This window comes from Rhinoraja longicauda, chromosome 1 (assembly GCF_053455715.1).
Source record: "Rhinoraja longicauda isolate Sanriku21f chromosome 1, sRhiLon1.1, whole genome shotgun sequence".
NCBI classification, from domain to species: Eukaryota; Metazoa; Chordata; class Chondrichthyes; order Rajiformes; family Arhynchobatidae; genus Rhinoraja; species Rhinoraja longicauda.
In genome coordinates, this window is record NC_135953.1 from 95,151,935 (window position 1) to 95,170,332 (window position 18,398).

At 42.1% G+C, this 18,398-nt stretch overlaps 1 protein-coding gene across 1 annotated transcript in view; it reads right to left on the bottom strand.

Annotated features, from left to right (window-relative positions):
- LOC144595257 (2-hydroxyacylsphingosine 1-beta-galactosyltransferase-like) overlaps positions 1-18,398 on the bottom strand; it is a 67,043-nt gene that overhangs the window by 30,839 nt on the left and 17,806 nt on the right. The window contains exon 2 of the mRNA XM_078402540.1: positions 1,820-2,643. Within this exon, the coding sequence (XP_078258666.1) occupies positions 1,820-2,641 (822 nt within the window). The 5' untranslated portion in view covers positions 2,642-2,643. The remainder of the gene's footprint in view (positions 1-1,819; positions 2,644-18,398) is intronic.

An 18,398-nucleotide genomic window follows, 5' to 3' on the forward strand; every position in this document is an offset into this window, starting at 1 on the left:
CCCCCAGGCCAACGGGATGGTGGAGCGGTTCCACAGGCAGCTTAAAGCGTCCCTCACTGCCCGCCTGTCCGGCCCCGACTGGGCCGACCAGCTCCCATGGGTTCTCCTGGGTATCCGCACGGCCCCGAAGCACGATCTCGGAGCTTCCTCGGCAGACCTGGTCTATGGCTCGCCCCTGCGGGTACCAGGCGACGTTCTCCCTCAATGTTCTACCCCCCCTCCCTCCGTGCCAGCACTCTTAGCTTCACTCCGAGCGCGGGTGGAGTCCCTGGCCCCGGTCCCTGCTTCTCGTCACGGGGATCCCCCTTCACACGTCCCGCCGGCCTTGGGCGACTGCGAGTTTGTGTTCCGGCGCATCGATGCCCACCGTCCCCTGTTCCGGCCGGTTTACCAGGGTCCGTTCAGGGTAGTGAAGAAAGGCACAGTCACCTTCACGTTAGAAGTGGGCACACGACAAGAGGTCGTCTCGGTGTCCCGCCTCAAGCCTGCCTATTTGGACCCAGACCAGCCCGTCACAGCGGCTCAACCTCCTCGCCGTGGCCGCCCTCCGGCCGCGGCTCCCGTACAGCAGTTCTCCCCCTCGCTGCCCCCGTTCGGGACTCCTCTTCCCCCGGTCGCCTTGCCACTGCCGCCTCCGGCTCCGTCAGTTCCCCCTCCTCCCGCGGTGCCGGCTTCCCCGTCCCCACCCCCGGTGGGGCCTCCCTCTCCTCTCCGCACCCGCTCTGGTGGTCCGGGCACCTGCCCGGTACCGCGCCGAGGGTTCTGGGGGGGGTCATGTAGGGGCACAGGGATTGGTCCAGACCATCGAACCCTCTGATTGGTAGAAGAGGTGAGGTGGTGCGCAGGAAAAGGTACAGGGCAGTCTGGTTTAGAACTCCGAGAGAGACAGTAAGATTTATGGTTGTCTGTCGTTTGGTGCGTTGGTTGTCACGGTTGTTAATCTTACAATAAACGTCTACCTCAACGCACATCGCCTACGACTAGCCATACCTTCAATATTTCAATGCTGGGCTGAGGAAATGGGCAACACGATGGATGAGATTTAAAATAGATTAAAATGGGGATACAACCATGCGTCAAATCAGGTATGTTAATTTATCCATTTTCTGCAAGCAATAATGATCTGTAAAAGGAATAACACGAATGCAGCAACATTTGAAACGGCACGTGGTTTCACCATAACCGACTGCTCTTTCAATATATGGATTGCAAGGTGCACAGAAAAAAGGTAAACCAATTATTTCCACATATTCATTAAGTGACAATAGAATTTTTAGATTTCAATTAACAATTCACTAAAAGCATACTTGAAGGTAGACACAAAATGCTGGAGTAACTCAGCGGGTCAGGCAGCATCTCGGGAGAGAAGGAATGGGTGACGTTTCGGGTCGAGAACCTTCTTCAGACAGAAGTCGTCTGAAGAAGGGTCTCGACCCGAAACGTCACCCATTCCTTCTCTCCTGAGATGCTGCCTGACCAGCTGAGTTACTCCAGAATCTTGTGTCTAACTTCGATTTAAACCAGCATCTGCAGTTTTTTTTCCTACACAAAAGCATACTTGAAATGTGTTAAACATATTTTAAACCTTGTGATACTGTCACACTGTGCATTCAAGGTACTCCATCCATGAGATATAAATGAAGAGAAGTCTATATCCTATATCTGTTAGAAACCTCAATAAGCATCATTGTGGCAGTTTATAATCTTTTATTACATTGTTCAAACTCATTTTGAGCCTTTAAGAACCACATTCCTCTTTGACGACATGCTGGTTTAAACAACAGAACTTTCAAGCTGTGAAAGAATGAACAAATCTTACTTCAGGTAGGAGGCTTGAAGGTTTGGTCAAAATCCCTCCCACATACACCACATTTGGTAATGTAGGCCGAGGAAACTCAAGTGCCACATCTGTACACAGCATCCATAAGCTGGAACCCTGAATTAAATCATACATGGAGCATTCAGGCTCAATTTTGTACTTCAGCATTATTCGCTCATATTTTGGCAAGAACAGAAAATTCACACCAAAGCGAGATACTAAGTACACTGCAATATTTGCAATCCGTTGCATCAAATTCATGTTGTCTGTAAGGAGGGAGTTGAATTCTGGTACATAGGCGAGTGGTGTTGGAGCACCGACTTCTGCTGGATACCAAAGGCCAGTGGAAAAGACAGCATACTTCACTCCCAGAAGGTGCGCTATCACAAAGCCACACATTTCATTTGGGTCCACCAAAAGCAAGTCAAATTTTTCTTCTTTCAGCTGAGCAATGAAACTATGGCTGCCAACCATGATATCGCAGTTCTTTGAGTAATGCTCCAGAATATCAAAGAGCTCCAGAGCAGTTAGCCTTCCAGAGAAAATATTCCTCATCTTGGACTGCAAGAAATCATCTGCTGTTGTGCTGTTGAAGAAGCCTGGATACCGCAGCAATCTAAAGTAATCCGACGAAGGGATCTCTCTACCTTCTGATACGGCAAACACCATCTCATGTCCATCATCGTGCAACGCTTTAGCGAGGGTCTGAAAAATGTAGAGATGGCTTTCGAACATAATCGGCGGCACAACCACAATTTTGGCAGCCTTTGATATTTTCACAAAGCAGCAAAGTAGAGTCAGGATTTGGAAATACAACTTCATGGCTGAAAATACAACAATAGCAAAGTTAGTACCAACATGGTTTGCTCACACATTTAATAATTATATAATCAAAGGTCTTTTATTGTCACGTGTACCAATTAAGGTACAGTGATATGCAAATTACCATACATACTAAAGAAAAAGCAACAAGACACACAACTACATAAAAGTTAACATAAACATCCACCACAGCGGATTCCTCACTGTGGTAGAAGGCAATAAAGTCCAATCTAATGCTGTAAAAGATAGGAATAAAGATGAAAGTCTGTATATACGTCATATCCACAACGCACATATACTTTATTTTATATTTATATATTTTTTTTTTGTTCTCCCCACAAGTCAATATAAGATTAACTCCATTTTTTTTTTTTTGGTGCAGATATGGTTAAATATCCAAACTATCATCAGACATCTCAATAATTTAGATTGTTGAGTTGCCTAAACAATCTAAAATGCTGGAGTAACTCAGCAGGACAGGCAACATCTCTGGAGAGAAGGAATCGGTGATGTTTTGAGCCAAGACACTTCTTCAGACCAACAATTTATACAGCGATATCTTAAAAAGAGTGAATCAGTTCAAATGTTTGCATGATTGAGTTGGGCGCGGACAAAGACATGCAGGTTTTTACGTTAATTGGCCTTCAAGTTGCCCCCAATGTGTAAGGAGTGGATGAGAAAGTGGAATAACATGGAACTGAGTGTGAATGGGTGATCTTTGGTTGGTATGGACTCGGGCCTATGGGTCTGCTTCCATGCTACATCAGTAGAAAAAAGTAGAATGGTTAGAATACCAGAATCCTCCTTTATGCTAGTGTTTGAAAGCTCACCTACAAGGGCTGAAAGGACACAGCTACTGAAAAAATACCTCAACACAGGTTAGTTTACATTCTCCAATACAGCTCAAGCCCACAAAGACCAGTTCTTCCAACTAAACATATTTTGTTTTTATGGCATACTTCAGCAATACTCTTTATGAAGAGTATTACCCAATTTTGTTTTAGTGACACAATCAAAAATTATAATTTTAATCTTCTAGAACTGTACTTCTATGCTTAAAACTATAATTGTTTTAATGTAAAGAGCCTTCTGCAAGTTGTCACCCTCCTTGAAGCCTTAAGGCTATAAGGTCATAAGTGATCGAAGCAGAATTAGGCCATTCAGCCCATCGGGTCTTCTCCCCAATTCAATCAGGACTGATCTATCTCTCCCTCCTAACCCCATTCTCCTGCCTTCTCCCCATAACCATGGACAGCCGTACTATTCATTCTAACCATTCTAACCCGAGACACTGCCATCAACTCATATGATAACAATCAAACAAACGCAAAAATCAGATATCGATTGGAGATTATCCCTAGAAACTTAGTTAGAGGTCATCATATCAGCTATGGCAGTGAGGACTTCAAAACGAGTGGATAACCAGCCACATAAAATTTAACCCAAACATACTTTAATAAAATAACCATAGCATTTATTTTGCAGAACCACTGGGGCCAACATTCACATTCGCACCAACTGAAATGATCAAGTCAAATATTGCAAATTGAATGGCAGCTTGAACTGTGGCAGCTTTTAAAGACAGAATTTAAGTTTCAGCAAATCAATAGTCCAATGACTATTTAGCTGGCAATTTCAGCACGTACACTAACAGCAGAACTATGTGCGTCGATTTGGAAGAGAATGAGCTAATTTTGGAAGAGAATGAGATAATTGGGGATAACCAGCACAGCTTTACTCGCAACAGGTCATATCTTACTATATTGATTTGAATTTATTTTGAGGTGGTGACAAAGGAGGTTGATGAAGGTAGGGCAGTGGAAATTGTAGATATGGATTTTGATAAAGGGATATGGGTCATGTACAGGCAGATGAGATCAGCCGAGCATCATGTTGGGCACAAACATCGTGGGCTGAAGGGTTTGTTCATGCCCTTTATTGTAATATGTTCTATGTTCTAACACTTTCCTAACTTTTGCGCTGCAATGTGCAGGTATAAATCATGCAAGATATCAGATGCCTGTGAATCCGATCTTTGGTAGCCAGTCCAGAAGATGAAAATCCACAGGAGTCTGTGACTTGGTTGCATGGATTCAAAACTGGTTTATTCTGCATTAGATACGAGAGTTGTGGTGGAAGGGATATATTCTGGCTGGAATTCTGACCAGTTTAGTTCCGCAGGGATCTGTGCTGGGACCACTGCCTAAATGGCTTGGATGTAAATGTAGGTGGGTTGTTGAGCAAGGTTGCTGGCAACACCAAAATTGGAGGAGTTGCAAACAGTGAGGAAGGCCGTCAGAAAATAGAGCAGAATTTAAATCAGCTGCAGAAATGGGCAGGAAAATGGCAGATGGTTTAACATGAGCAAACGTAAGGTGCTGTATTTGGGAGGTTGAATGCAAGGGAAGAATATACAGTAAATGACAAGACCCTTAACAGTATTGATGTGCAGATGGACCTTGGAGTCCAAGGTCATAGCTCACTAAAGGTGGCAGCTCAAGAAGATAGGATGGTAAAAAAGGCGCATGTTATGCTTGCCTTCATTGTTCGGGGCCTTGAGTATCAGTCAGGAAGTCCCATTACAATGGTTACCCATTACAGGAAAGATGTGGAGGCCTTGGAGAAGGTGCAGAAGTGGTTTACCAGAATGCTGCCTGCATTGGAGGGTTTCAGCCACGAGGAAAGGTTTGGACAAACTTGTTATTTTCTCTGGAACATGGTAGGGTAGATGATAGAAGTTTATCAAAGTATGAGGGGCATAAATAGGGTAGACAGTCAGAGATTATGTTCCCTAGGGTGCAAATGTCCAACAATAGAAAGCATCGCGAAAAGGGGAGAGGAGGAAAGTTTAATCCAGATGTACAGGCCAAATTTTCAGAGAATAGTTGGGGCCTGGAATGCTTTGCCTGGGATGGTGGTGGTGGACGCAGATACGAGTGCAACGTTTAAGAGGCTTTTAGATAGGTACATGGAAGTGCAAAGAATGGATATGGATCATGTGCAGGCAGATGAGATCAGCCGAGCATCATGTTGGGCACAAACATTGTGAGCTAAATAAAGGGTCTGTTCATGCCCTTTATTGTAATATGTTCCAAGTTCTAATACTTTCCCTTTCTATTATAAGAAAATAACTGCAGATGCTGGTACAAATCGAAGGTATTTATTCACAAAATGCTGGAGTAACTCAGCAAGTCAGGCAGCATCTCAGGAGAGATTCCCTTTCTATTATGGATTCTGTTTATAAATGTTTAACTCTGGGCACTGAACTTCCAAAGTATGATGTAAAATACTTAAAATTATTTCCCCCTCAATAAATAATGTTCAGCCTAAAGAATTGCATACAATAATAATGGTCTATATTTTTTATTACATTTACATGTTTCACTTGAAGTGCTTCGAGCTTGTCCCAAAAGCCTGTGCAATGAAAAAAAGGTTGCACAACAAAGGTGCACAATCTTTAGTGAAGCGAAGAAAAATAGCCTGAGAGAAAAGCAAAAGACATTGAGATGGAGAGAATTTGAGATGAAGAAAAATCACACATCAGTGCATCTAAAATGACTTGCAATTAAAAAAACACTTAACCTGCATCATCATGATGATCTCAAATGTGATCATTTAATTTGCTACAAAACTAACCTCACTTCATTCTTTCCTACACAATCCACAGACTAACTTTGTGTTTGGCTAGTTGGGGTGAACAAACAGATTTTTCCAACAATATTGCAGCTCAATCTGAAACAGCCTTTCCCTTCCAAAGGTACCCATTTTTTGCAAGTATAGGAAATGTTAGGCTCACCCTTTCACATGTTCTTCCACAATCCAAGAGACCAAAACACTTAACTGGAAGAATGTATTGTATTGTATTTGCTGTTCATGATATAATGTCCTCCTTCATTATACACACCACCGATCAAGAGAACATCACCACATCATCAGTGGCTCAGCGGTAGAGTTGCTGCGCCAAAGACCCAGGTTCGATCCCGACTATGGGTGCTGTCTGTACAGGGTTTGTACGTTCTCCCTGTGACCGCATGGGTTTTCTCCGACATTTTCGGTATCCTCCCCCACTCCAAAGACGTACAGGTATGCAAGATAATTGGCTTGATATATGTGTAAAATTGTCCCTGGTGTCTGTAGGATGGGGTTAATGTGCAGGGATCATTGGTTGACTCGGTGGGCCAAAGGGCCTGTTTCCATGCTGTATCTCTAAACTAAACCAAATCAATCTATCACATAAATTCTGAGTTTCCCATCGTTTGCAGCAATTCTCCATTCCCTTCTTTCTATTCACCTTTACTACCAAGGGTCCTTATGGTTCATCCCAAACAGCTCTGTAACAGAGGACTCTCTGATTTGCCAGCTGTTCACATGGATACAGGCAACAAATGCTGCTGGAAGATCATCAACACTCTGTAACTTGTTGATCTCCCAGCACCGTGAGCAGGGCCTGTTTCCACACTGTATCACTCTATGACAGATTCTTGATTTGTACGGGTGTCAGGAGTTATGGGTCAAAGGCAGAAGGGGGTTGAGAGGGAAAGATAGATCAGCCACGATTGAATGGCGGAATAGATTTGATGGGCCGAATGGCTTAATTCTGTTCCTAGAACTTATGAAATTTAGTATGTCTCCAACTCCTCTTACTTATTTCTTTAGATGCAGCATAAACATTACAATTTGCTTTGGCAATTGCTCTGCGTACAACAGCAATAAATTGCAGTTGAGAATGCAGCCAGTCTATTGTGCAAACCAGTCTCCTCCTGCTCCTCCATCCTAATTGTTTTTCAATTTTAATCATGCTTGAATCTACAAAATGTCTTGCCTCTCACACTGCTACATTATCTTTAATCCATATTGTCATTCCTCCTTGCTTATAGTTCAACACTTTGCATCTAAATTGTGGACTACAATTTAACCAATGTACGAATAAGCATCCAAAAATAATTTGTAGTCGATTTCAAAACAAATAATAAATTTTACTCCAATGCTTTATTCATGTTAAACAACTGTTCCATGAGCAAACACTTTGAGAACATGAGATGAATGTTAGTTCCTACTATCATATTATGGGGCAAGACAACCAGCACTCATTTCCATTCACAGAGACTAAGATTTACCAAGTATATGACTTTGCAATCAAATTTGACTGATATTTTAATTAACTGCAAGGGGAACATATTCAGGACCTTTCACAAGATTTTTAGTTTCTTATTTTGCTGATTTGATAAAAATTGCAGGTTTATAATATATTACCTCAACACTTATTTTTCATTGGGTTGGTTGAAGTCATCAGCAGAGCTCGGCGTGGCAGAATGATGGAGAATGGGAAGAGAATGAGGTTGAACAATATTGGCTAATGTATTATGAAAGGAATCGATCTGGGTACAAGAAAATGCATACCTGCCTAGTGTGGTATCGCACAGAGCTTTAAGTCAAAGATGAGTAAGCAAGGGACCATGGGTTAGAATTGAGACACTCCTCCAAAGTTGCTGGGCCATTGACAAAATGATTCTGTTTGGACGGATGACCTATTGCATTTTGGCCCACCATCGCCTCTCAACTTATGAATATTTTCCAACCCTCGCATGGAAAAATTCACACTGTACTCTGCATAATTTATTTGGTCACATCTTTGCATAATTTTGTTTTTGAACAATCCTGTTTTAGAAAGACTGCTTCTCAATTAGATGGTTAGTCAAAACCAACTTTGGAATTGAGGCAGCAGCAAAAGTAAGTTTCTCAGAGATTAAGTTGAGTATTAAGTTGAGGATTAAGTCGAGTATTAATTGTGTAAATGTTAACCTTCAATCACACACTTTTGTACATTTATGAAAATTATTTAAATCTAATGCAAATGCACTGAACATTGGTTTGTTTTGAGTAGTAATAATTATAATTTTATGTTGATCTAATTTCTAATTACAGATGTAAGGGATTTTAATTGCATCTTGTATTTAATCGCAACATATCAGAACTGTAAAACCTGTGAAAGTATTTGAAGTAGGTGTCCACAGCTATTTAAAAAACTTTAGCGAGGTGGATAAGAAATGATGTGGGTGAAAAAAACAATGCAAGTATGAATTTCTGGTAAAAGGCCACTGTATAATAAGCCTCCATCCACAACTGTAAAATGTGCAATTAATTAGTGAGCTGCCCATTTGCTGCAGAGACCAAGAGTCAGAACTGAAAAGGCATAGTGACCTTTTCAGAAGATATGCTCTGCAAGCATAAAAAGCAAAAACTATCAGATTTCAACAATCACAAACATTTCCCCTTTTTAAAACATCAATTGAAATAGATATCCAGAACAGGATTAAAAAGCTTTCAATTCATTGAAGTCCAGCAATTTTTTTAAAAATCACATGATAAAATCCTTAACAAAAACAATTAATTGGTTGACTAGTTGCAAATTCTGAAATTCTTTAAATGATATTCCTGAGCTATTGAATGTACAGTAAGTGACAAGCCCAGTACAGGGGGAGAAAAAAAAGCATGTCTGTCTGCCTCATCTACACCATTACGATTTTATATAACTCTGTAAGGCAACCCTTAACCTCCCTTGCTCCAGGAAAAAACAAATATCCCAGCCTATCCAGCCTCTTCTCATAATTTGAACTCTACAGTGCCAGTAATATCCTTGCAAATCTTTTCTACAGCACTTGCAGCCTCATGACATTTTTCCTTTGGCTGAGCAAGCAGAACTACACACATGCCCCAAGCTGGACTCACCAGCAACTTGGACACAATCATATATTGCCATATTCACTGTCTGTGAGAAACAGGTTTACGGACAGCACAGTGGCACCGTGGTAGAGTTGCTGCCTTACAGCACCAGAGACCCGGCTTCGATCCCGACTACGAGTGTAGATTTTTAGATTTAGATATACAGGGTGGAAACAGGCCCTTCGGCCCACCGAATCCGCGCTGCCCACGATCCCCGCACATTAACACTATCCTACACACACTAGGGACAATTTTTTCCATTTTACCCAGTCAATTAACCTACATACCTGTACATCTTTGGAGTGTGGGAGGAAACCAAAGATCTCGGAGAAAACCCACGCAGGTCATGGGGAGGGCGTACAATAGACAATAGGTGCAGGAGTAGGCCATTCAGCCCTTCGAGCCAGCACCGCCATTCAATGCGATCATGGCTGATCACTCTCAATCAGTACCCCGTTCCTGCCTTCTCCCCATACCCACTCACTCCACTATCCTTCAGAGCTCTATCCAGCTCTCTCTTGAAAGCATCCAACGAACTGGCCTCCACTGCCTTCTGAGGCAGAGAATTCCACACCTTCACCACTCTCTGACTGAAAAAGTTCTTCCTCATCTCCGTTCTAAATGGCCTACCCCTTATTCTTAAACTGTGGCCCCTTGTTCTGGACTCCCCCAACATTGGGAACATGTTTCTTGCCTCTAATGTGTCCAATCCCCTAATTATCTTATATGTTTCAATAAGATCCCCCTCATCCTTCTAAATTCCAGTGTATACAAGCCTAATTGCTCCAGCCTTTCAACATACGACAGTCCCGCCATTCCGGGAATCAACCTAGTGAACCTACGCTGCACGCCGTCAATAGCAAGAATATCCTTCCTCAAATTTGGAGACCAAAACTGCACACAGTACTCCAGGTGCGGTCTCACCAGGGCCCGGTACAACTGTAGAAGGACCTCTTTGCTCCTATACTCAACTCCTCTTGTTACGAAGGCCAACATTCCATTGGCTTTCTTCACTGCCTGCTGTACCTGCATGCTTCCTTTCAGTGACTGATGCACTAGGACACCCAGATCTCGTTGAACTCCCCCTCCTCCTAACTTGACACCATTCAGATAATAATCTGCCTTTCTATTCTTACTTCCAAAGTGAATAACCTCACACTTATCTACATTAAACTGCATCTGCCATGTATCCGCCCACTCACACAACCTGTCCAAGTCACCCTGCAGCCTTATTGCATCTTCCTCACAGTTCACACTACCCCCCAGCTTAGTATCATCTGCAAATTTGCTAATGGTACTTTTAATCCCTTCATCTAAGTCATTAATGTATATCGTAAATAGCTGGGGTCCCAGCACCGAACCTTGCGGTACCCCACTGGTCACTGCCTGCCATTCCGAAAGGGACCCATTTATCCCCACTCTTTGCTTTCTGTCTGTCAACCAATTTTCTATCCATGTCAGTACCCTACCCCCAATACCATGTGCTCTAATTTTGTCCACTAATCTCCAATCCACAGGAACTGATCCTGAATCTATAGACCATTGAAAAATGATCTCCAATGCTTCCACTATTTCTAGAGCCACCTCCTTAAGTGCAACCTCCGTACAGATGGCGACCGTAGTCAGGATCGAACCTGAGTCTCCGGCGCTGCATTCGCTGTAAGGCAGCAACTCTATCACTGCGCCACCGTGCCGAGTGTAGGATAGTGCTAGCGCACGGGGCGATTGTTGGTCGGCGCAGACTCAGTGGGCCAATGGGTTGGTTTCCGCGCTGTATTTCTCTAGTCTTATTTGCCATTCAGAAGAAATGTCATAGCCGTGCACGATAATGACATACAAGTCAGGATTCAAAGGAAATGTGAAGGAATTATGAGATTTATTGTAATTGAAATTAATCTCATAATTCCTTCAAATTTCCTTGAAGTCAGGCTTGATGGCCTACCTCAGTTATAGTATCCAAATTACTATAATCAGTTATAGTATCCAATTACAATAAATCTCATAATTCCTTCAAATATAAATTAAAGCAAAATTGAGCAAAGATCACGATGACTGGAATTTTAAAAAGTGGCCTCGAAGCAATAGTCCACCTTAAAAACGGAAAATATTAATAGTGCCAATGAAAATAAGGAAATGAGGCACATTAAAACATGTTTGCAGCAGCATTCACAGTAATGTGGATACTATAACTGAGGTAGGCCCTCAAACCTGACTTCAAGGAAATTTGAAGGAATTATGAGATTTATTGTAATTGAAATTGCACAAAAAAAAAAATTGTTTTTAAATTAAATAACTCACTTTTTGAAAATATGAAAGTTTAAAATGTTGGAAACATTTAGTTAGACACCTGTTAGAAGAGTAACATATGTCATGCCAGGCATCCCCAGCTTTTCTTAAATATATTTTAGATTTCCAGTATAGAAACATAGAAACATAGAAAATAGGTGCAGGAGTAGGCCATTCGGCCCTTCGAGCCTGCACCGCCATTCAATATGATCATGGCTGATCATTCAGCTCAGTAGCCTGTACCTGCCTTCTCTCCATACCCCCTGATCCCTTTAGCAAAAAGGGCCACATCTAACTCCCTCTTAAATACAGCCAATGAACTGGCCTCAACTACCTTCTGTGGCAGAGAATTCCACAGACTCACCACTCTCTGTGTGAAGAAATGTTTTCTCATCTCGGTCCTAAAAGACTTCCCCCTTATCCTTAAGCTGTGACCCCTGGTTCTGGACTCCCCCAACATCGGGAACAATCTTCCCGCATCTAGCCTCTCCAACCCCTTAAGAATTTTATATGTTTCTATAAGATCCCCCCTCAGTCTTCTAAATTCCAGCGAGTACAAGCCCAGTCTATCTAGTCTTTCCTCATATGTAAGTCCCGCCATCCCAGGGATCAATCTGGTGAACCTTCTCTGTACTCCCTCTAAGGCAAGAACGTCTTTTCTCAGGTTAGGAGACCAAAACTGCACACAATACTCCAGGTGCGGTCTCACCAAGGCCCTGTACAACTGCAGCAGAACCTCCCTGCTCCTAAACTCAAATCCTCTTGCTATGAATGCCAACATACCATTCGCTTTCTTCACTGCCTGCTGCACCTGCATGCTTGCTTTCAATGACTGGAGCACCATGACACCCAGGTCACGTTGCATCTCCCCTTCTCCCAATCGGTCACCATTCAGGTAATACTCTGCTTTCCTGTTCTTGCCGCCAAAGTGGATAACCTCACATTTATCCACATTATATTGCATCTGCCATGCATTTGCCCACTCGCCTAATCTATCCAAGTCACTCTGCAGCCTCCTAGCATCCTCCTCGCAGCTAACACTGCCACCCAGCTTCGTGTCATCCGCAAACTTAGAGATGTTGCATTCAATTCCCTCGTCCAAATCATTAATATACACTGTAAATAACTGGGGTCCCAGCACTGAGCCTTGCGGTACCCCACTAGTCACTGCCTGCCATTCCGAAAAGGACCCATTTATTCCTACTCTTTGCTTCCTGTCCGCCAACCAATTTTCTATCCACCTCAACACTGAACCCTCAATACCGTGTGCTTTAAGTTTGTACACCAATCTCCTATGTGGGACCTTGTCGAAGGCCTTCTGAAAGTCCAGATATAACACATCGACTGGTTCTCCCTTATCCACTCTACTAGTTACATCCTCGAAAAATTCTATAAGATTCGTCAGACATGATTTGCCTTTGGTAAATCCATGCTGACTTTGTCCGATGATTTCACCACTTTCCAAATGTAATGCTATCACATCTTTAATAACTGACTCTAGCATTTTCCCCACTACTGATGTTAGGCTAACTGGTCTATAATTCCCCGTTTTCTCTCTCCCTCCCTTTTTAAAAAGTGGGGTTACATTAGCTACCCTCCAGTCCTCAGGAACTACTCCAGAATCTAAAGAGTTTTGAAAAATTATCACTAATGCATCCAATATTTCTGAGGCTACTTCCTTAAGCACTCTGGGATGCAGCCTATCTGGCCCTGGGGATTTATCTGCCTTTAATCCATTTAATTTACCTAACACCACTTCCCGACTAACCTGGATTTCCCTCAGTTCCTCCATCTCTTTAGACCCCCGGTCCCCCGCTATTTCCGGCAGACGGTTTATGTCTTCCTTAGTGAAGACAGAACCAAAGTATTTGTTCAATTGGTCTGCCATCTCCTTGTTCCCTATGATCAATTCACCTGTTTCCGACTGCAAGGGACCTACATTTGTCTTAACTAATCTTTTTCTCTTGACATATCTATAAAAGCTTTTGCAGTCTGTTTTTATGTTCCTTGCCAGTTTTCCCTCATAATCTATTTTCCCTTTCCTAATTAAGCCCTTTGTCCTCCTCTGCTGGACTCTGAATTTCTCCCAGTCCTCTGGTATGCTACTTTTTCTGGCTAATCTGTATGCTTCATCTTTTGTTTTAATACTATCCTTGATTTCCCTTGTTAGCCACGGATGCACTACCTTTCCTGGTTTGTTCTTTTGCCAAACTGGGATGAACACTTGTTGTAGTTCATCCATGCGACCTTTAAATGCCTTCCATTGCATGTCCACCGTCAACCCTTTCAGCATCAATCGCCAGTCTATCTTGGACAATTCACGCCTCATACCCTCAAAGTTACCTTTCTTTAAGTTCAGAACACTTGTTTCTGTATCGACTTTGTCACTCTCCATCCTAATGAAGAACTACCATATTATGATCACTCTTGCCCAAGGGGCCTCGCACAACAAGACTGCTAACTAACCCTTCCTCATTACTCAATACCCAGTCTAGAATGGCCTGTTCTCTCGTTGGTTCCTCGACATTTTGAAATTTTCATTGAGAAGATGCAAGAGATTTCCAGCATTTGCATTTGCTTATTCTGCTGTCAACTCTGCCCGCACCCCATCCTGGAATTAGTTCTACAAATTGAACTTTTAAATGAATCCCACCCTCATTCTATGACCATACAATCTGAATCAGGAGTTTCTGCTTTTTGGTGGGCTTTGAGGCAGCTGTTAAAAAACAAGTTTTGTTTAAAAACAATGTTACTTCTAAAAGATCTGATTTTCTCAATTTACCAAAAAGTAGCAGCCACTAATTAAGCATTTTTTTTTTTAAATCACTTACTCTATGAGTAAGCAATGCCCTACAATGCTCCTTTTGCATATACCCATTTGTGGCTGTCAGGATTCCATTCTACCAATGATTATTATTAATGTATATCTTATTTATAAAGTTCCAAAACTATTCATCACAACAGAATTTCACTTTAAGAAATGACAGAATATCAAACAAAAATTTTAAAACAACTGAAATTTGCTGCTCAGGCGCATAATTGCAACAGAAAGATGTAGAGAAAGCCATCTAGGAGCATAGTTCATAATGCCACAGCAGAATATAATTCTCAGGATCGCAGATATCAAGTACATCAGTTCTTGCACAATGGATATGTCGGGAGCAGCAAAGCCAAGCTTTAAATTGTATTTAGAATTGACTTTGGAGCACCTGTATTTAAATTGTGTGCAGTGCAAAAAACATTATGTAATGTGTTGCATCCTTTTGAATATTTTTTACAAATTATCCAAAAGAATGCAACACAGTTGCAATTCACCACTCAGCAACAGTTATTGGCAATGGTTACATATGTGCTCCGAACAAGCCAACCACCTGCCTTTAATGACTGCCCTTCATCCAACATTGGTATTCAGGGAGGCAAATTTGCCATTCATCATCTTTTATAGCAGATAGTGTTTTAAAAAAACCTATATTTATGTCTTAGCTTTAAAGAGCAAGGAACTAGTCTTCTAGCAGTTCCCAGTGCTGTTGGCAACATACAGTTGTTTCTGCAATGCAGTTGGATAACCAAATATCATGCACTGGAAAAGACAAACTATTTGGTCAATTTGGAAGCCCCAAAATTGGGAGCGCCACATCAATTTACCTGTTCAAATCAGACAGATGCATCTATTCAACAACAGACATCTTGTGTCCCAAGCACTGGTGATCAAATCCACCAAAATTGTGCCAGTCCCTTTCCATCTATTACGTCCTATTGGCACTGCTCACCCCACCCAGTTCAATGTTTTATAGGGCAAGCGCAACTCCACAAGATGCAAGAGGACAAATTTGCTGAAAATGGTCAACTGGTGACAAGTAACTAAGAGAAAACGTTACTCTCAAAATCTTTCTCAACATCAGAATTTTCCCCAAATGTTGAAGCCAAATGCAAACATAGCCAAAGCACACCACCTTTGATGTCTCCTTGGGAGTAATTGTCAAGGAGCAGAGATTAAACGTGCCACAGAGAGAAAATTTCTAATGGCTTGGAATACGATAGAAGCACATGCAAGAAAGGTGGCACATTTCTGTTTGACCAGGATTATTACCTTCAGCAATGTGTCCCAGACCATGGGGCGAGGCATATTTGATTTAAATAAACCACTAAAAGTCCATGAACATTTGTGTAAGAGTTAGCTCAATTATTCAATAGGGAGTTTAAAATAAGTAAAATAGCCACTAAGATTCCAAATTCAAACGTGATTTTTCGTACAACAGATGTCTCATTGTAAACTGGTCGAATTCATTAAAGGATAAAATGAGAGCATCAGCAGAAAGTGTTCGGACAAGAACCCAACAGAAAAATTGCCTACTTGCCAAAGTTACAGCATTCGGGATGACGAAAGATGCATAAAGAAATTAAAGCAAAATTGAGCAAAGATCACGATGACTGGAATTTTAAAAAGTGGCCTCGAAGCAATAGTCCACCTTAAAAACGGAAAATATTAATAGTGCCAATGAAAATAAGGAAATGAGGCACATTAAAACATGTTTGCAGCAGCATTCACAGTAATTTGGATACTATAACTGAGGTAGGCCCTCAAGCCTGACTTCACTGAAACTTGGTCATTCCTATTAGGTTCAGTCCAAGGGCAACATCCAGGTTCTGAAAACAATCCAGGAAAAAGCAATGAGACTGACTTCCAAAAATTGGATATATAAATAGGAAGCAACAACTGACTTTGCACGGTTATATAAATACCAATTTATTTCAATACAAATCACAGCCAAATGACAAGGAAACAAACTGATAAAACTGAAATTTAAGTTTAAAAAAATCATTCTTACAGAAGGAAGAATAACTGACTATTACAAATCCACTTTCCCAAAAAACCGCCTTCAGTGAGTCTCTTTAGTCATTTGATAAGAGATCCTTGCTATCATGAAACAATAACACTATTTTGTGTGGAATAAAAGTAATTCACAGCTTAGAGATCTGGGAAGCAATTACATTTATTAAATAGAGATCAAGAGATATCGTTCTAAATTGGTTTCATTAATTGCAAAGCAGAAGTCTGATAGCACGCTGCAAGCGAGGGCAAAATGGCTGAAAACACCAATGTCTACCAGTACAAAAAGGAGAGAACACATGAAGGAGATGGTGGTCATGGTGGTGCAGTGGTAGAGTTGCTGCCTTACAGCGAATGCAGAGTCAGACCCCGGGTTCAGTCCTGACTATGGGTGCTATCTGTACGTTCTCCCAGTGACCTGCATGGGTTTTCTCCGAGATCTTCTGTTTCTAACCACTCCAAAGACGTACAGGTTTGCGGTTAATTGGCTTGGTAAGTGTAAACAATGTCCCTAGTGGGTGTTAATGTGCGGGGATCGCTGGTACCGGTGGGCCGAAGGGCCCGTTTCCGCGCTGTATCTCTAAACTAAATTAAACATGCAACAACAATATACGTCGCAAAGTGACATTTACCAACTGGACATTGGCAATTAAAAATGTTACAAAGTGCCTTTCATGACTTGTGGAGTTTCCCAGATGTCCGTGGAAACACTTATGAAATGTAGGCAAGGCTTTAAAAAAAATCAAGAGACCTATTTAAGCACAAATACAAACTGCTAAAAGAACTCAGCAGGTCAGGCAGTATCGGTAGAGGGACGTAGACAGTCGACGTTTTGGGTCTAAACTGAAAGACCAGAGGGAAGTAGCCAGTAGAGTTGAGGTGGAGGGATGGAACAAGTAATAGGTGTGATGAGGCTACTTGGCAGATGGAATCAAGTGCAGGAGGAAAGGGTGAACATATCAACTGAGACTGGGGGAGGATGTGAAGACCCAAAGGGCTGCGGGTTTTGGAAGTATGGTACCGGAGAAGAAAGGATGAATCGAATTAATAAGGGAGAGATGATGGACAGATGGGAACAGTGGGAGGAGGGAAAATAGGACCCAGTGATAGGAGTGTGTGAGTAAAACACAAAGTGCTTGAGGAAGTCAGCAGGTCAGGCAGCATCCCTGGAGGAGATGGATAGAACAATGTTTTGGGCTGGAATCCATCTTCAGGCTGCTTGTGGTAGGGAGAGAAAGCTGCAAAAGAGATGGGAGCAGGATAAAGCTTGGCAAGTGATAGGTGAGCACTGCTGAAAGGGGGGTTTGTTTGGTAGATGGTTGAACAAAGGTGAGAGATGAAAATGAATTAAAGGACTGTAACAAGAGAAGATGAGTGAAAGGCAAAGCTGGAGGGAGGAATGTGGGTGGAGAGGGGCTAGATAGTGGAAGAAATGAGTAAGCACCTGGGGAAGTGGAGTGCGGGTGGAAAAAGGCAGCACAGGAAAGAGAGGGGTAAAAAGGGGGATGCACCCTAAATATTGGGGAATACAATTTTCATAGTAATGGAATACAAACTATCAATATTTCCCCAATTTATGTGTGGTCTCACTCTGGCAATGGAGGTGGCCCAGGACAGAAAGATCAATACGGGATGGGGAGTTAAAAGAGTAAGCAACCAAGAGATACCGCAGGTCTTAGCGGACTGAGCATAAGGGTTTGGCGAAACAGTCGCCTTGTCTACCCTTGTAGTCGCCGATGTAAAGGAGGTCACATCTGGAGCACTGAACACAGATGATAGGCAGATGGGGTATTGTGGAAGGGTAGATCTGTAGAAGAGAGAAAGGAAGAGAGGATCAACAGGTTACCAGATATCAGAGGATTCAAATATTTATGCCTTTGCATTGCAGACTATCCTGGTGGAATACAAAGTGCTGTT